This window comes from Rhinoderma darwinii, chromosome 8, assembly GCF_050947455.1.
Source record: "Rhinoderma darwinii isolate aRhiDar2 chromosome 8, aRhiDar2.hap1, whole genome shotgun sequence".
NCBI classification, from domain to species: Eukaryota; Metazoa; Chordata; class Amphibia; order Anura; family Rhinodermatidae; genus Rhinoderma; species Rhinoderma darwinii.
Genome location: NC_134694.1, coordinates 105,596,286 through 105,616,855, shown reverse-complemented (window position 1 = coordinate 105,616,855; position 20,570 = coordinate 105,596,286). Strand labels below are relative to the sequence as shown.

At 39.6% G+C, this 20,570-nt stretch overlaps 2 protein-coding genes across 2 annotated transcripts in view; both read left to right on the top strand.

Moving 5' to 3' along the window:
* LOC142659760 (cytochrome P450 2G1-like) overlaps window positions 1-3,599 on the top strand; it is a 33,893-nt gene extending 30,294 nt beyond the window's left edge. The window contains exons 7-9 of the mRNA XM_075836203.1: window positions 624-811; window positions 1,718-1,859; window positions 2,712-3,599. Of these exons, the coding sequence (XP_075692318.1) occupies window positions 624-811; window positions 1,718-1,859; window positions 2,712-2,899 (518 nt within the window). The 3' untranslated portion in view covers window positions 2,900-3,599. The remainder of the gene's footprint in view (window positions 1-623; window positions 812-1,717; window positions 1,860-2,711) is intronic.
* Window positions 3,600-5,194: 1,595 nt separating this feature from the next.
* LOC142659733 (cytochrome P450 2G1-like) lies at window positions 5,195-19,842 on the top strand. Its single transcript, XM_075836159.1, has 9 exons — window positions 5,195-5,412; window positions 8,291-8,453; window positions 10,242-10,391; window positions 14,121-14,281; window positions 15,694-15,870; window positions 16,047-16,188; window positions 16,467-16,654; window positions 18,135-18,276; window positions 19,231-19,842. Exons 1-9 carry the CDS (start codon window positions 5,233-5,235, stop codon window positions 19,410-19,412), a joined length of 1,485 nt encoding a protein of 494 aa, XP_075692274.1. The 5' UTR covers window positions 5,195-5,232; the 3' UTR covers window positions 19,413-19,842.
* The last annotated feature ends 728 nt before the right edge of the window (window positions 19,843-20,570 follow it).

Genomic DNA, 20,570 nt, shown 5'->3' with positions numbered 1-20,570 from the left:
ACAAATGGAAACCATTAGCAATGTTTCTGTCACCATTGATATCAATGGTGATGGAAACGGAAGCTGTGGTTTCAGTTTCACTTTCCGTTGCGGGGTTCACCCGACGGAACCCTCCGACAGAACCCCGGAACGGAAAGTCAACGCTGATGTGAACAGGCCCTAAGTCAGTGTGAGCTGTAAATGTGACCCTGATTTTCAGGAAGAAAGACAAAGGAACAGAACAATTTAGAGTTCTAAAACAGATGTTCCCGAATTGTTAATTTATGCAAATTTTTACGAAAACACGTGAATTAGCTTTCCTCCGGAAGAACTATCTCCATAGTGCCACCTATTGGAGAGAGCTTCCCTGTACGTCAACTTCCGACCCATAGAAGAGCCTTGAGACATGACTATGGATTGTAGGCAAGCCAGAGTTTCCTCCATAAGGAGGTTACCTCCAATAAGTGGCACTAGAGTGATGGTTATATGCGTAAGGGGAGCTTATTTTGTATTTACTTTCCCCAGGAGCTCGTTCTTAAGTTTCAGAATGTGTAATATTTTAATATCATAATTAACCTTTGATATATTACCCATAAACTGCAGATTGTATATTGCATAATAATCTCATGATCCCTTAATTACAGGTAAACTCCAAGATGAAATTGATCAAGTGATTGGACAAGATCGGGTCCCAAATTTTGATGACAGGATTGAAATGCATTATACACAGGCAGTTATCCATGAGATGCAGAGATTCTGTGACGTTTCTCCTTTGAATGTGCCACATATGGTAACAAAAAATGTCGACTTTAAAGGATATCAGATCCCTAAGGTAGGTAGTACATAGGAGGGGGCTTAATGTACCTAGGGGGTGGGGGGGTAACTGGACATGTACACTTGCTATGGATGCCAGGTGGGGTGCAAACAAGCCACTCGGCCTTCACCAGGATATTTAGATACAGCGTTAGCACAGAAAAAAAATCTTCTTCCCAGACGTAGTAAGCAACTCTGGTAGGAAGATTTCAGGCTCTGACACAATAATGGACCCCTAATACATCATAAAGGTCCAGAAGAAGACAACATTTGGAGGTGACTTTGGATCCAATCAATTGCCACTGGGGTCTATTTCTTATGGGTTGATTCGCAAATAGGCTATTAGATCTTATTAATGCTATGTCCTTTGTGACCATTGATAACTACAAAGATTATGATGAAATTGAAATGGAGGGTGGGCCCTCTGAATCAATTCTTCTGTTATGCCCAAGGAGCCCAAAGGACCTTTTTGCAAGGCACGCTTTCTCCCACCCTCATTACATGTACAGATTACCTGGGTCACCCTAATGTCATGATTTTATGAAAGTCATGCTCTTTATTTACAGTAGTTAATTGATTTCCAAATTCCAAAGTTAGGTCCATATATATTCCACAGAATTTTTCTTTCAAGATTCTCGCATTATTTGCTAATAAACTGTCATGTGTCTATTTCAGAATCCACTTTTACATTTGATGAAGCGGTCATTTTGTCACAGAGTCACCCGCTCTTCTTAAAAAATGCTTAGGCCCTGCTCTCCACTCATCTCTATGACTTCTGATAAGTGACACAGATTTAATGGTATCTGATGTATAGCAATCTGAAAGCCTAAAAAAGGCAGCAAAATAATTAGTTTTTTTATTTCTAATCTAATAATATTGAGTTTTACAGAAATACTGTAATTGGAGATTTGTTTTTATTTTTTAGGGCACAGAAATTTATCCTTTACTCTGCACCGTTCATCGTGATCCCAAACATTTTTCTTCTCCGTGGAAGTTTAATCCAAACCATTTTTTGGATGAGAATGGCAAATTCAAGAAGAATGATGCACTGATGGCTTTCTCAGCAGGTATTTGAATATGTGATTATAGTATACATTTTCTAGAAACTTTTGTGACACTGAAGAATTATTAGAACACTGTCTAAAATGCATTAGGGTCATTTTCAGACAGGATCCCAATAGTTTTACTGAACCGGACTTCTAGGTGGTGATCCAAACTCAGGGACCTTCGCCATTATTGAGGTGTCCCAAGTACCCATTTTTGGCTGGAGAGTTGATCGTGCTTGCCCAACCACTTTCGATAAAAATATATGAGACCACTGGAAACAAATCAGTTCTCACATTAAACGGTTTCTGACAGTCCTATATTTGGCTGGGAACAAAGACTTGGGCCCCTTTTTCTTGGTAGTGTTTGGAGTCTCATCGGCCAGACATCCACCTATCATATTTTTTATCTGTCTGATTAACAGGTCATAAAATGAAGAAAAAAAAGTGTTGTCATGGGACTTCTCCTTTAATTCTCTATACATCATTATTTCGATACATATTTCTCCCACTTATCCCAGCTGTGGATGAGGGTGAACAGCCCGTTCTCCTTCTCCTTCTTCTTCTTCTTCTTCTTCGTCTTCTTCTTCGTCTTTTTCTTTATTTTTCTCCTTCTTCTTCTTCTTCGTCTTCTTTATTTTTCTCCTTCTTTCGTCGTCGTCTTCTACTTATTCTTTCTTCTTCGTCTTTCTTCTTCTACTTTTCCTACTTTCTTCTTATTCTTTCTTCTTCTTCTTCCTCTTTTTTCTTCTTTTATCTTATGCTTTTTTCTTCTTCATTCTTTATCCCCTTCTTCTTCTTCTATTTTAATGATCATAGAATTATTAAGGTTTATATATTTATTAAGTTTCAATAATACTTATTTATTCTTTCCAGGAAAGAGGATCTGCCCAGGGCAGAATTTGGCCCGAATGGAACTTTTTATCTTTCTCACCACCATCCTACAAAACTTTAAACTGAGTTCCCACATTGAATTCACAGAGAATGATATTGCCCCAAGAATGACAGGATTCTTAAATGCCCCCATTTACTACGAGCTGTCATTTCTACCTCGCAAGATCTGATGTACTTTTGTCTTCCCAGGCATGTTATGACATCACTTGATCAAGTAGCTATGCCTGATTGCATATTATAGTGCCATATAAGCTTTGATTTATTTTTTTGTACATTGTCATTGTGTTCATAAGAGGCTGATGTCGGATTCCTATTAATTGCTGTGAGGCCTAGTATTCCATTCCCTAAGATAACACTGAACTGCCAGAGACAGGAAGTGTTGCCAGAGGGAAACAATGAAGAAGCTGTTTTCACAGGATCCCTTAAATCTGGTATCGGGACACAAGAAAGCGGCTTTATTTTAGATCATACAGGATTTTTCTATAGATATGTTCTACTTTGTATACTTTGTACTTTGCAGCAGTGGTCCCCCCTCATTCCGGTCCTGATCTCCCGGCTAGCGTTGTGCTTTGTAGGTATAGGCACTTTGCCGTTTGTGTGATACATATTTCTGTGATTGCATATATATCTTTCTTACTTCATTATACAAATCTGTGCAAAATGTACCATACCTGATACTTGTTTTAAACTCATGATTCAAGCACTTTTTCCTGGGCGATCTTTGACCGGTTTTCCACCTGGGGGGCCATGCTGCTTTTATGTTCTGATTCCATCTTTGTATGAGGGCTCATTTTATCATGCCTAGTTATGTATATGTGTTTTTCTGTGTCTAAATTGACTTTAATAAAGGCTTTGTTACTTTTTCTATTATTTGGTCGTGACTTGTTTCTCTTTTTGGTTTATTGTATTAGTCACTTTGACCATTGGGATATTCTGGGGCCTTGCTCGGTTTGCGCAAGTAAAGTTTATAGTCCGAGCAAGGCTACCTTTGCTAGTACAGACAGTAGCAGTGGCTAGGCTCAGGTGGGACCTTGGCAGCAGACAACAGGCGTGGTGTAACACAACACGACTCCAACTCTATTAAGTCACAGGAACAAAGTAGCACGGGATACAGGTAGCAGGAACGGAAACACAGGAACAGGAAAACACTAAGGGACCATTTGCTAGACTGACACGGGAAAACATAACAACGCTCAGGCAATGAGTGAAGGGGCAGGGTCCTTCTAATAGCGCAGGGTGATTAGACAATTCTAAACATGTGTGCGCTGGCCCTTTAAGGCCGGGACTGAGCTTGCGCGCGCACTCTAGTGGTCACTGCATGCCAGGACGGCCGTATGTGCTGGCATCTCCTGGAAGGAAGGCGCCGGCAACACTTCCATGAAAAAACATGTGGAACAATACATATGATCACCACAATACTTTTGTACATGTATGTATGCCCCCTTACTGACACTCATCCCAATAGTAAAACATATCGGAATACTGGTCTAATTGAAAAGGCAAGTCATCCTGTCTAGAGCCGGTTTACACATGAAAATACAGTTTTCACTCCATTTACTGATTGAAGTTCCTTTGTCCCACGAAAGGAAATGAGGGCCCATCCTCCAGCTATACATGTACACGTCCACTTTTAATCGCATCGTAAAATTTGTTGTTATCATTTACACATAGGACAAATCATCGATAAGTTCTAATAGGTTATTTATGGCAAGTTATTAACTCCAAAGTCTGCTCCAAAAGGGGTTGTCTTCTGCTGGACAGTTGGGGCACCAGAGGATTCTCTGGTACTCTGGTCGGCCAGTCCGGCCCTGACATCATTCCCGTCATACCTTAGGATAGATCGCAGATTAGAGATTATTTTTTACCTTGAAAGAACTTTCTCTTGTGCTCACCATTAGCCCCAAAAAGATTTATGTATTTTGTTTGAGCTGCCAAGATGAGTGGGAAGTGACAATTGTACTTTGCACATTTCTGTTTCAGGAAAGTGGTTGTTACTTTTCAGTCCCATTCAGCCATTGACCTGGCAAACTAAAAATAATAGCCTCCCCTTATAATACTGCAGCCCTGTGGACAACAAAAATCAATCCAAATGGGCATAGAATGTTTATACCTGACTGGTATTTCCCTTTAAGACATTGTGATATCAGTGAAAATACAGGGTAAATAGACTTAACATTTACTAGGCACCCAACCAAATGTTGGCCTCAAGATCCATTGCCAAATAGTATGAGTGTTACTTTATTCTTAAATACTAGAAAAAAACTTATTGATATAGTAGGTAAATGCTCAAGTGTTGGGCAATGTTGATTTTTTTCATGAAGTTTTGTTGACTGTTCTCTGATTTTTAAGAACATCTCTGGCGAATCCCAACAAGACGAATGTGTTGCAGACTGAACCATGATACAGTACAATGTACAGTGTTTGGCGCAACACCAGAATCGTCTGTTATAAATACAGTGAAACATTGGTGATTAGACTATCGTTAGTGCCACCGAACTACAACATGGATATCACAGTGTTAACAGCTCTGATCCTTGCCCTTCTGGTATCCTGCATGTTTATCTACTCAACCTGGGATAAAATGTACAGACGGCGGAATTTACCACCGGGACCAACGCCACTCCCGATTATTGGAAGCTTGTTGCATATAAAGCACGGAGAGCTGGTAAAGTCTTTAAACCAGGTCTGTACTTCACTTTATAAGATCTAAGTCTTTTGTCCTACATCAGATGTGTACTGTAACCTACCAATAAGACCATAAGTCTATTACAGATATGATCGAATGATATGGCTTTAACCTGATGGCTGATAACTACAGTACCAGTCATGTGGTTTGTCCCTAGTACCAAGTTTTAGTAGTGCTATCACCTCCCTGGTATTACTAGCGCTCAATTGCATCTACAGCTGACGGGGCACATACCCCTGGTTGGGGAGCACAGCGTTAAAGCATACTTTTTTATATGGAAGTCGACAGCTGATGGATCTAAATGTATGGGTATACACTTGCCCAGTATACATTTGGGTCTGTCTAAAAAAGGGAACAAAAGACTTCACTTCCCCTTCTAAAAATGTAATCCATCAAAAAAAAAAAAAGTATACAATCGCATATACAGCCTCCGTATCCTGCCGTACAAGCTCCTTATGGGTGCCTTATGTAGAGCAATATTCGCCCCCTAGAAGCAATGTTTCCTTATACGATTTCTTTCAGTCATATGGATTTGGAGATATAGGGGCAGCCCTATTATGGTTCCATACCAAATTGAGCCGTAATATATCTGTGTGCCTGAGCCCTAAGTGTGAGTGATATTAGGAGCTTATTTTCATAGTTATAACCTGCAAAATGTAGGTTATGTTTTTGCACAGATCCCTTTAGGCCCTGTTCACACAGAGTTTTTTTGCCGTAGCAAAAAACGGTTGAAATTGCGTCCCATTGATTTCCATAGGAGGCGGAGGCGTTTTTTTCCCGCGAGCGGAAAAAAAATTGCTCGTGGGAATAAGAAGTGACATGCCCTTTCTATGGGTGTTTCCATCTCTAACCTCCCATTGACCTCAATGGGAGGCAGGAAAAGTGTTTTTTGCGGCGTTTTTTTCCCGCGGTGCAAAATGACCATGGCCGAAAAACGCAGTCCTGAAGGAATTTTTAAGCAGATTTTTCCGCCTGCAAAAAACTCTGTGTGAACAGGGCCTTAGAATGATTTGATTGATATGATAAACATATTTGGCATTATGTGATGGTTTATGTGTCATGGAGAAAACGCAAGTACGAGGTGATAGATATCTGCACTTTAGCAATCATTCAATTTTCCTTATTGCTCCAATAAACAAAAAGATCAGCACCAAAAAGTAGTGAAATATCTGGACCTGAGTGCAACATTTTGGCCTCATGCAAATTCCTCCGTGCGCATTATATTGTGTTTTTTTTTGTTTTTTTTAATGAATTCCATGTCAATAGAGATAAGCGAATCGATTCAACAAAAATCAAATTTGTTACAAATTTCGCGAAAGTTTCAGATTTTTGCAAATCCGAAACTTTTGGGATTCGTCCCGCACGAATCACTCAAAATGGTGGCTGCCATTTTACAGATCAGAAAAAGATAAGAAGACTGAGAAGAAGGATCACATGACCTTGGGCAGCTACCTGGCGGGTCATGTGTTGAACGCAGCCCTCCCTAGCACAGCCAATCATGAGAGGTATAGGTATGAGTTACTGATGACAGTCATATGAGTCATAGCCACTATAAACAGCCCAAACAGGAAATGTTGCTGCTTTGTGGGGATACAGGTAGGAAAGAGAGGAGGTCAGACAGAGAGTGAGATTTACGGGGATTTTACACTGGGCAATTATCAGGCAGACAAGTGTTCAAAGAGCAAACATTCGTTCATCTGCTAATCGTATCATGTAAAAAAACTGAAATATTTCCATTGTCGGCAGCACATCTCGCTGAGTAAACAGGGAGATGCGCAGCCGACATGATAATAATGTATGGGGACGAGCGATCTGAGTAACGACCGCTCGTCCCCATAAATAGCTCCTTGTCACAGGAACAAACGAGCACCAATCAACGAGCTGTCTCGTTGATCGGCGCTCGTTGCACCGGCCAAAATTGGCAGGTGTAATAGGGCCTTTAGTAAAACACAGAATACAGATAGATTGAAGATTAGTCTCAGTGAGTGTGTTTCATAGTGAACAGAAGAGAATACATAGTTAGATTTACAATAATTTGATAGAGAGATAGATTTTAGAGAGACATATTGTAGGAGTCAGTCAGTGTCAGTGTGTTAGTTATGCAGGCACAGGCAGCCATTGCTGTGAGTGTGTGCTGCTGCAGCTATAAATTTCTTACATTAATTGGTCAATCACCAATCTGCATCACATTATTCACAAATCTTTTTCAATTATATTAATCCTGGTGCTGATAGCGTGTCACTGCCATTTGATACAGACGTCAAGTGACAATTTTTTTTTAAACACCAACAGGCATACCATAAAGGGATCATTTTTGGACCACTTGTTTAAAAAGCCATTGCTTCTTCCGCTGTATAACCACTGGGAGGCATCTATTTTTGGACCGTTTTTGAATTAAAAAAAAAAAACATTTAAAAAAATCTGACAGTGCAGTGTGTTTTTAAACAAGCTGTTTGTTACTACTCGCTAACCCTCAATTTAACCATAGCCATATATGTTGCTGTCATTTTGACATTATTAATGCTGTTTTGGCGTTAAAGGACTTGAAAGGGGTTGGATACAGTCATAAAAGACCGCAGAATGTCATAGCCGACTCTGATGTCCGGTTTGATAGAATCAGACTCTAAACGAATTTCAGGAAATTTGATCATCTCTACATGTGAAACCACAAAAATAAATTATTACATGATATATTAAAGAACTATTCTCCCCTAGAAGCATTGCCTGGGGTGTAGATATAAGGGGTACTTCAAATAAAGTATTTTAAGTGAAAGATAATTTGAAACATATTCAATATTATAAGTTCAGTGGAAGTTAAAATGTATTAAAGATAAGAAGATGTGAGAAGAGTAACATGTTTTCCATCCAATTGCAGCTCAGAGATAAGTATGGCTCTATATATACTCTCTACTTCGGATCACGGCCAGTAGTAATCCTCGCTGGATACCAAATGGTCAAAGACGCCCTCATTGACCAGGGAGATCACTTCAGTAACCGGGGTCAGATGCCAACGGTGGACAGATTCTTCCAGGCTCATGGTGACTTGCTGATTCTTCTTAACTTTTAATTTCTAGTTAGTTTGTGTAATTAGGGCAAATTCTGCCTTAAAGTAACTTGAAGGAGCTTTATTATACGTGAGAAATCTGAATGTCTTTTAATAGCTTATCTGTGTTTACAGCGCTAGAATTCATAGGTCTGAAGTATGCAGCTCTGTGCAATGTTTTTTCAGACGTTTTAGAAGGAAATTGTGTCCCTATGACAAAGATGGACCACCAGAGCACAGAACAAGCACAGTTGTCTTGGGGGTCACAGTAGTAGAAGATCTACCAACTATAAGTATTTATAAAATTGATAAGAATAAGCTGTTACACTTCTCACCAGAGAAGTAAATCCACTGAGTCGCAATCGGTTTGGGGCTGGTTAGACTGGGGAATCTTCTTGTTCCTCACCCTTAGGCCTTATTTACACAAACGCTGCGCATATCGGACGTGGAAAACTGCTGTTTTTCACTTCCGAGGTGCATCCGTGCTCATCGCTGCAGGACGCGATGTCACGCATCTCCCATAGTTGAGAGTCTATGGAGGGATGCGTGATGGGTGAAAAGAACGGACATGTCTGATTTTCCCACGGAGCCTTCAAACGGGCCGTTGAAACGGCTGTGTGAACGGCCACATTGAATAACACAGGTCCGTGAGACGGCCGCTGTTTAAATGGAAATAAATGTGTAAATAAGGCCTTAAACCCTGCAGGACGGTATGAACTTTCCCAGTCATATTCCCCAGTCGTGGTTAACAGAATAGTCACCGATTGGCGGCAGGTATGCTATAGCGAAGAACTAGGAGCAAAGACAGGATCCTAGCCTAGGGTCATCAGCAAAACAGAAATCAGGATGCAGCTAGCCAGACGATGTGACAAAAGGTCGTCTGGAAACCGGTCAGTAGTTAATACCAGGAGCAGAATCACAGGAATCAGGCAACAAATCCAAAGGATAAGACAGGAGCGTAATCCAGGAGCAAGGTCAAGGTCTGGATCTGGAGTCAGGAACAGAGTCAATAACATAGGAAAAATTAGCCAGGCAGATATTTACCTTGATCTTCAGGTAAGAAGATTTGGGCAAGCTCTCCTTAAAATAGGCTGCCTAAGGGACGTCAGAGTGGAGTGCAAGTTGCTGTGGCAATCCGATACTTACACAGCGGGAAACAGGAGGGTCATGGCCAGATCAGCTACACATGGCAGGGTGCCTCGCAACCTGATGCGGACGGCTATAGTAGTCCACAAGCGGGGTCCCGGTGCAGGAGCAAGGAGAGGTGAGTAATATAGACATTTATGGTAGGATCCACAGGCCCATTCATAGGTGGGGGCCCCAGAGGCATAATTATAGAGGGATGCAGAAGTAGTGATCACACTATGATCCTGAAAGTCTCTGCCCAATATGAGGAGACCAGTATTATAAATTATGTGTGATAGGGGTCCGGTTACATTTTGTTGCATTGGGGCCCAGCAGCTCTAAGTTACCCCTCTGCCTCCATGTATTGGGAAGTGGGGGTCCCCTGAACCCTGCACTTCAATCGGAAGGGCACTAAATAGTTGACCACACTTGTACGAAATTATGGGAGTTAAAAAAAACAACCTTGTTCTCCATAGACCTCCTTCACACATCTAGCCGCAGTGTTTTTGGGCAAAAAAGGAACAAACCGCAAAACACAGTGACAAAAGGCTACTAGAAAATGCAAGTGATCTCTGTGTGTGAGTCCAGCATTAAGCAGGTTGCATACTAAATATAAAATAAATAGTAAAAATGATGGTTATTTATCCTTAACCCACAGGCATGATCCTGAGCAATGGAGAGCGTTGGAAACAGCTGCGTCGTTTTACTCTGATCACCCTGAGAAATTTTGGCATGGGGAAGAGGAGCATCGAGGAAAGAATCCAGGAGGAGTCTCAGTTTTTAATTGAGGAACTGAAATCACGCAAACGTAAGGCTTTATAATTCTGTATATTCTATATGAACGTTGTTATTAATATCATTATTTTGCTCTGTTCATTATGGCATTAATGGAGTCTGTTGAGGTCTCTGTCACCCCGGTATTTTTGGGAGTCAAAAATAGCGCAGTCTGAAGCACTATTTTTGCCATATGAAATTCAGGAACCCCAGTTGGTCTTCATTAAAATCAATGAGATCCATCAGGATTCGCTGGTATGCCAAAATGATTAGCAATGTAGTCACTGCAGTATGTGATGCACTCGCTAATATACATTCCGGGTCTCTGTCGTGCTGATTCTGAGAATTTCATAGATTTTTATAGCGCTGCCGGGGGACCGGAAGTCTAGTTGCACAGTCTTTTTTGATGATGATACGACTCTTCATCCCGTGACCGGCTCCGCTGTACTCTATGTATGCACCTTTTTGAGGAGCTAAGGTGACCAAATATCAGCAATTCTGGTGTTTTTGTTTTTATGATTTTTTGTTGTTTTTTTTATGGCGTTCAACATTAAATAACATATATTAGAATAGTTCAGGTTTTTACAGAAGTTGCAAAACCAACTATGTTCATTTTAATTTCTTTTACATTATTTTAGGGGAAAATGGAAAAAGGTTTTTTTTTACTTTTAATATTTTGTATTTTTTGTATAGTAAAAAAAACGTTACTGTACTTAACTTTTTTAAGTTTCGTTTTTTTAGTCCCCATAGGGGACTTGAAAAATTGATTGTTTGCTCGCTGGTACTATACACTGCAATACTTATGCATTGCAGTGTATGGTACTTTTAACTAGCTCATATTACGGGGTTAATAGGAGCCGAAAGATGGCAGACCTGGGGGCCTTCATTAGGACTGCCGTAACAACCATCGACATCCCGTGATCGTGGTGTGGGAGGCTGATGGGATGACGGAGGGGACCCCCTTTTTTTATTAGATTAGATGCCGCGGTCGCTATTGACCACGGCATCGAACTGGTTTAACGGCCTGGATGTGCGTTTTCTACAATCCTGGCCATTGCAGTGAGGTGTCGGCTATAACATACAGCAGACACCCACTGAGTATGGAGCTGTCTCAGCTGGGAGACTGCTCTATACTCCCCCTTGACGGCTATGTCATATAGTTACGTCATATGTCGCTAAGACATTAAAGTGCTTCTTAAAAACGGGCAGGACTGATCTTTCTAGCCCCAAAATGGCTACCTCTCCTGTCCCCTATATAACCGCCTCTTAAGCTCATCCTCCAACGCTCCAACAGCCTATCTAACAATCCTAAATCCACCCCTACGAGATCATTACCCAAATTTTACCAGGTGACCCCTGCCTGCCCAAGCCATGTCATGGCTGCCCCACACCTAACTTGCAACCCAGTTCCGGGCTCACATGAATAACAATGTTAATACAATTAATTGTACATAACATAAAAGGAAATCTGTGTGGTTAAGTTCTTTGTTCAGTTACGAAAGATTTTTTTGGGACATGTTATCTTTGTACAAATATGTTATCACAATGCAAATAATACTCGCAGTGAAACTCTTTAAGTCAATACTCAAGTCTTAAGAGCTTTCGAATGTGCAATGCAGCCAAGTGTCCCCAGATACATAAAGATAAAGTCTGAGGCCGTCTTTATGAATACAGTTAAATGGGGTAAAGGGATGTTCATCCAAAATGGACTGGGGCGCGGAGTTGTTCTCTGACTGAATCGCTTGGTACGGTATAAGGACATGTCTGTCTTGTGTTCAAAGTAAGCACAGAATACAGAGTCAATAGAACACCCTTATTTACACACCTCTTATAGGCACACCCTACCGGGTTTGTCTTGCCAGTAACATTTTAACCCCTTCCCGCCAATGGACATAATAAGACGTAATAGTACATCCCGGTCATCGTATGGGCACAGGCGCTGTTTGACCGTTTAAAGCGGTTATTCCGAGAGTCAAAATTCAGGATCATTGCTCTAAGAATACTAAAGTAATGCACTTATTAATAGCTGTCCTGTAGCCAAATGTATTCTCTGAATGGAGTAGCGGTCACGTGATCTTGGAAGTGTAGTAATTTTTCGGAAAGCTGTGATTCATTGTCACAGCTTCATGTCTCAGCCCGCTGCCTTCCCTTCCAGTCTGTGTCAGCGCATCACTGGTCACACGGGCAAAAAGGGGATGGTGTGTTGGTGCATCTTGGGCCATGTGGTAGAAAGGGGCTGGCGTGTCGGGGGGTTACTGGTCACGAGGGCGTACTATGGAGGCGGGTGGTAGGGGATACGAGTGAGGGGAGTTGCATAGCATGGAAACTGAAGCTGGAGGGGAAAAAGGAGGATGCCATTTAACCACTTAGATGCAGCAATCAATAGCGACAGCAGAATCTAAGGAGCTTGATAGAGGAAGGAGGATCCCTCTCTCAGCCCAGTGGTGCCCGGCGATGTGTTCGCAATCAGTTATTGGCGTCAATAGGTCTTAGATCTACCAAAAGTATCTGCCTATTAGGTAAAGGCCTCATTCATCAAACCATATTTTATTGTTTCAAAAAAGTAAATAAAAAATACATATATGTTATTGTCGTAATCGTATCAACCCATAAAATAAATATAACATACCAGTTATACAGCAAGTCGCATGGCGTTAAAATTTTTTTTTAAAAAATAGTGGATTTGATGTCCCCCACCCAAATTTTTTTTTTAAAGAAATGTCCATCTATATATATATATATATCCCACAGCAGTCCGATGGTTCCAAAAAGCATGTGATTTATTCAGTTAACAGCTGCAACGTTTCCGTCCTGCTATAGGACCTTTTTCAAGCATCGGAGTGCTGTGGGATTTCTTTCGTTTATGTTTTATAATCCACAGATCTGGATTACCTGCTTGCACCCATTATCGTGATGGAATCTGTTGCAGAGTGCTGCCTATATCTACCTATAAATATATATATATATATATATATATATATATATATATATATATAAAATGTGTATATATATATATATATATATATATTTATATCAAAATGGTGCCAAGAAAAATGACAACATATACGTACATACAGCTACATCAACAGAAAAAAAAAAAAAGTTATGACTCAGAATGCAGCAACACAAAAATGATTGGTTTTTTTTTACCGTAAAACACACTTTTATTGTGCAAAATACTAAAACATTTAAAAAAAGTCTTTACATTTGGTATTGTCCAGAAGGCCCAAAACAGGCCGGTCCATACGGGGTTAAACAGAAGCAATTCAAAGGTTACATTTGATATATTGTAAAAGAGGGAAAGTTAATTTGCGCCATATAAAAATGTCATGGCGTTATCTGTGCTCAGATGTTGGAATATAACCAGATCTACAAAGAGTTTGCATGTTCTTTCTTTGTTCTGATTTCCTGCCATATTCTGAAAGCAAACATGTTGTGGACACCACACCGGCCAGGGAAGGAGCTCTTGACTGTATGAGCCATGGTCCCTTTAAGAGAACTTCATGCTAGGCCCCATGTAGCAAACCTTCAAAACCTGCTAAATAGATATTAATACAAATCTACAGCATCTATATCTGAGATACATGATTCTAATATTAACCATATCTAATGTTGAAGGAATACTCTGGGCAAAATTAGCACACTGTGTTATGCCTAGTACAGGACAAAGGGCGGGGCATGACACAATGATTTTCCTGCCCGCACTAGGTATAATACATATTGTCAGTTTTACTTTAATTTTTGACTTGTTCTTTTATTACAGAATCAACATTTAACCCTACCAATATCGTGGTCCAGGCTGTCTCCAATGTCATCTGCTCTGTTGTGTTTGGGGATCGGTTTGATTATAATAATTTACAGTTTCTGAAGATTCTCAATATATTCAATGAAGTATTCCAGATAATGAGTTCCACCTGGGGACAGGTAAATGACCTGCTTGTACTTTATTCGTCTTCATAAGGCCTCTGATAAGTTTTTTGAAGGAGGACAATCTGTTTCTATTTATTTAGGCATTTATTTGACCCATCCACTGTTATTTTGACTGACTTATTAAGTTGGTCTAGTGACACCTTTTCCTTGATTAGCTAAAAAGTTTTTTCCAAAAACATAAAACTTATTTTGGACTTATAATATCTCCAAACAAAACAACTTAACTTTATATTGGGGATGGGGGGTGTTGGGAAAAGTAGGATACAGACTGAAGACTAAATACTTTTATTTTGCATTATTGTTCCAACTCTCGACCATATACTATAAATCCTATATCTCCATGTGGGTCCAAAGTGCAAGCTCAGTTACCATTTCAAAATGACTGAACTGGACAATGTGAGTTAAACAATCAGACAGGCGTTTCTGTGTTTATCCCTTTGAGTCACATTAAACGACTAGGACCAAACATCACCCTGAATCAGAACATCAGCTCCTCTCTTTGTCAGTCATTGGTTTCTACCAGGGTACACAGTCAAGAACTTCTCAATGGTGGACCAACAATATCTACATAAGTTTTATTGGAGTACTTTATCAATTAAAATTTCCATTTACACTGCACTTGTCAAGGCTAACCTGAAGGTGCTCCTACATGGTTCCAACCAGGTTAGCAATAATCCAGTCTACAGAGTCCAAATGTTTTTTTGTGGTGGCAGAGTTCTTGAATCTGGATATTCTGAATTTGACAATATTAATTTATAGACCTGATAACGCCCAGAGAAACCCTGCTAGATACTACATTGCCAGTAGTTACCAGACACCCTTAGAGAATAGCAGACTTCACACTTGCCAAGTTAAGGGGTTGGGATGGACAATTCCTATTTGTTAGAATGGGCTGATCAAGGGACCTCCAGCGATCAGCTGTTATCTGTGGGGAAACCTGTCAGTAGGTGTTTGATTTCTCTGCAGCACCACCACAGGAGAAAAAAGGCATTAAACTCTGCCCATTCCAATCAATAGGTTGTCTGTGTATTGAAGGACAGTTCCTCCAGAGTGAGAGAGGCTCTTTGTAACCTCTATACAAAAGATGAGGATCCTAAACCAAGGACCCCCCTCTATTTGCTCAGAATTCCCTAATAGGCTATATGAAAATGGGTTTTCTAAACTGGACAACCCCTTTAAGTCTTCTCTAACTACCAGATTGCCACTACCCACTACAAGTCTAACTGCACTGCTAAGTATCATGAGCTGAACTTACCATTGACCATCATAAAGTAGACATTGAACATATAACTGTGTACATACAATAGGTTAACAAGTCTAATAAAAAAGTCGTACTGTACGATCAGAAACATAAACATTACAGTATGTTGCTTATTTACTCACTACTCATTTCATTAATCTCCTAGCTCCATGACATGATTCCAGAGATAATGAACCACATACCTGGTCCCCACCAGAAAATTAACAAACTCTTACAAGAATTGTTGGTGTTTATCACTGAAAGAGTGAAGATGAATCAAGAAACACTCAACCCCTCCAACCCTCGGGATTTCATTGACTGTTTTCTCATTAAAATGAACCAGGTAAAATATTAAGCGGAAGTAAATTATTTGGGTTCTATTTACATTAAACATCCAACATTCACTGGGTTTACTCTGTCGGCTTCTTTTAGGGCCCTGGAAGTACTCAATGAAACAAGGATTTTTATGAATTTGATGGGTTTTCGTGTGTAATTGCCAATGTTATGTTTTATTTTCAGGAGAAACAGAACCCCAAATCTGAATTCAACACAAGGAACTTGCTGCTGTCGGTACTTCAACTTTTCTTTGCTGGAACAGAGACAATCAGTAGCACTATAAGACATGGTCTTCTCATCCTCCTTAGACATCCTGAGATAGAAGGTAGAATATATGGCCTCATAGTCATTCTCCAGACATGGTATGGATTTACATTGTAAGATTGAAAGGTATAATAAGATTGAAGGAATAATATATGAATATATGGCCTTATAGTCATGCTCCAGTCACTGTATGGATTTACATTGTAGCAGGTGTCTCAAAGGAAAATACAAGTAGAATAGCTGAGGTCACTGAAGTTCATAGGTAAAGACCACAACCTTGACAAATTATACAAAATGTCTATTATGAAATAATGGCCTTTTGGTTTTTCCGTTCTTCAGCAAAACTTTATCAGGAGATTAATCGAGTTATTGGGGACAATCGGAGCCCAAGTATTGAAGACCGCAGCAAGATGCCATATACAGATGCCGTAATTCATGAAATCCAGAGGTTTAGTGATGTTCTACCTATGAATCTGCCACATTCCTCAGTAAAAGACATCACATTACATGGATATACAATTCCAAAGGTAACAAATTCAAGGTCATACTTTACATATTTCGAATGCTTATTAGTGCAGAAATATATTTCAGGGATGCTAAAGCTACAAAATTAAAAGAAAAAAAATTCTCAGCTTCCATTATCCTGCTTCGTACTGAATCTCAACCCAAAGGGTTTGAAAAAGGTTCTACAACTGTCTGAGGAAATAAATCTACATCTTGTGCCCTCCCCAGTGCATGTAAAACAGGAAAGTTGGTAGAAGAGAACAATCTGGCCATTCACATAAGATAGCCATTGGCCAGACGAGCTTGTTCGGCCACCAGCTATTTATCCGGACTCTCCAACAAACATCCATGTTCATTTGTTTTGGTGGGAAGAGGGAAATAATACCCCTCTAGCAGTGGCTTATTTCTTGTGGGAACAAAGGATCTGGCATGTTGAAATCCATTTGCCGTTGGTGGAATGTCAGAAGGCATTCATATACATCAAATTGTCTATGACTCTTGACAAAATGTGCTGGTTTGGTTGACTTTGATTTAATCTATATGGCCACCTTTCGTCTGTCCACTGCTATGTCTACAATGGAGAGAAGGCAAGCTAGGTCCTGACCATATAAGCTTTCCTGCTCCGTGTTCCCTCGCTAAAGATGGAGGGAACCAAAAGGAAAGTGACCCATGTTATTTGCAAGACCGTTACAAGAGCCTGTAGAAAGTCATAGTAAGTCTTACTACAATTTTTAAGGATTTTATTTTTATTTTATTTTTTTAACTTATAATAAAGGTAACACTTGAACATTATTATTTTTTAAATAGGTCCTAAATTATGTGTGTATTAATTTCTTAATATATGTTTTATAGTGATCAAAGTTCCGTTACTTTCTGATACAGAGCTCCATATTTCCTGCATAGAAATGGAGTTAAAAGAAGTTTTCCCATGATCAGAATTTATCACCTATTCACAGGATAGGTAATATATATCTGATCGGTGGGGGTCCGACCGATGGGACCCCCACCAATCACAAGTACAGGCATACCTTGCCGTTCCTGGGAGCCCCCGTAGGAATGGAGCGGTAGCGCGCATGCCCGGCCACCACTAGGGGTTGAACTTATTGCATACTGTTTTATTGAGTACAACACTCACTATTACTACTGTAAGTTACTACAGTATATTACTTCAGTATATCACCAATATACTGTAAAAACATTTACCCATTGCTACATGACATAATTGAACTGATTTATTGTACTGTATAGTCATTAATTTGTGAAATACTATATTCTGCTATTACGCACTTATTGAAATATATTTGCGGTTAGTGCTATGTGGCAGTTGTTCTACTGTGAACCTGTAGGCAAGTTATCTTCAACCCGCTGGTTCTCAGTTGTTGCAAAACTACAACTCCCAACATGCATGCATTGTAATTGTTCAACAGCTAGAGAGCCACAGGTTGGAGGTCACTTCTGTAGGCACTCATTGTAAATTTACACTGTTCTATTTTTCTTATATAGGGTACTGACATATACCCCCTTCTGTACTGTGCGCTCCGAGATCCTGAATATTTTAAGACTCCAAATAAGTTTAACCCTGGCCATTTCCTGGATGAGAATGGTGGCTTCAAAAAAGATGAAGCTTTTATTCCATTCTCCACAGGTATTACCTTTCTTATTATAGAAGACATATAATTATGTAGCAAGTGATTATATATCTGACACCAATCATAAAAACGGCAATTACATTATAATCCAAAATGACTGGGTGCAACCAATTGAAATGTGATATTTTTTGCTTCATAGTTTTATAAAGAATATCTCCACCTTTGAAACTATTTTTATAAGGTCCCAATGAATCTAAAATAAAAGATAAAGCAATTTTGCATAAAGTCTTAAATAAAAATCTCCAAACATGTTGTGTCTACAGCTTGTGTGCAGAACTACGTATGTGTCTCCATGGTAACTGACTACAAACAAATCTTGTGTAGTCTGATCCTGCAGTCTTATTTCTATTTATCAGCATGCTTCTTCTTGTGAAATAGAGAAAGACTGTAGGATCAGACAACACAGGATTTGTTTGTAGTCTGTTACCATGGAGACACATAGGTCTGTATAAAAGTTCTAGACACAAAAAGATAGGAGATTTTTAGTAAAGAATGTTTGCAAACTTGCTTAATTAATTGTATTTATTTTAGATACATTGGAACAATTAAAAACATGGTTACAAAGCCTTGAAAGAACCATGTGCATGGGCATTAAAACTAGTAAATAAAATTTCTATGTAATAGAACTTTTTGAACTAATAACGCAGTAGCAATAGCAATGTAGAGATAAATTTATTTTTAGAGTAATTAATCTTGTAAAAATTGAAATTCTGGGGCTTTTGCAATGGGTTTAAGAGCCATAGATTAAAGACCACTGATATTTATCATCGACTTGCAGACCTGTGTATAGGTCTAATGTATATTGGCAGTATCTAGATATAAATGGTTATATCACAGCCTCAATATGTAAATGGTGTGAAAATCGGTTGTAAAAAAAAAAAAATTATTGTCATTTTTTTTTTGCACTATTTTGATTAATTATATATATTCTTTTACCACTAAACTTCCAGGGAAGAGGATCTGTGCTGGTGAAGGATTGGCTAAAATGGAGCTGTTCCTCTTCTTCACAACCATCTTGCAGAACTTTAAGCTAACCACCAGGATGCATTTAACTGATGAGGACATCAATCCTAAAATGACTGGATTTAGCAATGTCCCGAGACCTTACAAGCTCTCGTTTGTTTCTCGTTAGTGACCCTTTTTACCAGCACAATCTTTTCTTTAAAAATTTACATATATAAATAGATTATATTGATCACCTAATTACCAGATTCCAGATACCTTTATTCAAGCAAATCTGCTATACATTATGTCACAAGAATAACTTTTAAGGGATCTAGTAACGAAAAGATTCGAAGGTCCTATTTATAAAGAATGGGCCCTATTAGATATTAGGGAAGGCAAAGGAGGGCCTCCATCTCCCCAATTCCTACCAGACACTCCTAGCAGAAAGACGTAGAGTGAAAGGTTTTTAGGTGCATCCTCAACAATATAAAGTTATATGTGGAACAAGAGGGGATTATGCTGCTTTTATGTATGACTATGGGTCGGGGATTCTTTCGCTTTCTTTGGAGCTCTGATTCCACATCTGTCTGCCATGCTAATTAAAAGAAGTACAATGACTAAGTGTTCACGTTTATTGCCATAGGAAGAGGGGCATAAGTAGCTGCAAGAAACTTCAGCTTACTTTTGGTGGAACGAACGATTAGGCATGTTAAAAGACCATATTCCTTGTTTTGCCCAACACCATACATCGGGATCAGTTGGGCTGCTCTACACGTTAAGTTCAAGGGAGAAGAAGGAAATGGGCTGGCACTGGCCAAAATCAGACAATATTACACCTGCATGGAGATCCTTTCCGGCATATGATATAAAGTCGGTTTTGAATTTTGCCCATTGGGTGCTCATCGACAAGTACAGCACTCTGAATAGTATTTATCGAAGGTAGAAAATTTGAGGCACTCACCGTTAGCGGCAATAAAACTTCTTTATTAATCAAGATTTTGGTCTGTAAGATGTGGAAGGAACCTACGGCTGTTTTGCGCTACACCCACTTTTTCAAGGCCCTGAACACTTCTGCAGATCCTGTTGATATCGGTGGCATCTCTAGCAATTATCTAGTGTGTATGATTACCACATTTTTGTTATGGGCCGCCAATGATCTTGATCCAGCCCTGGGCTCTATACGATGTATTCTTGATTCTATGTCTCCCACAGCGGCCCTTTACCACAGAGAAAATAGATAGGTCTGCTGCTCAAGATGCAACAGTAGAGAAAAATGTTATGATCTTGTCAAAGCCATATAATTATTCAACATTTTCTTTAGGTTTGTATTGGCGCCCGGGTTGAA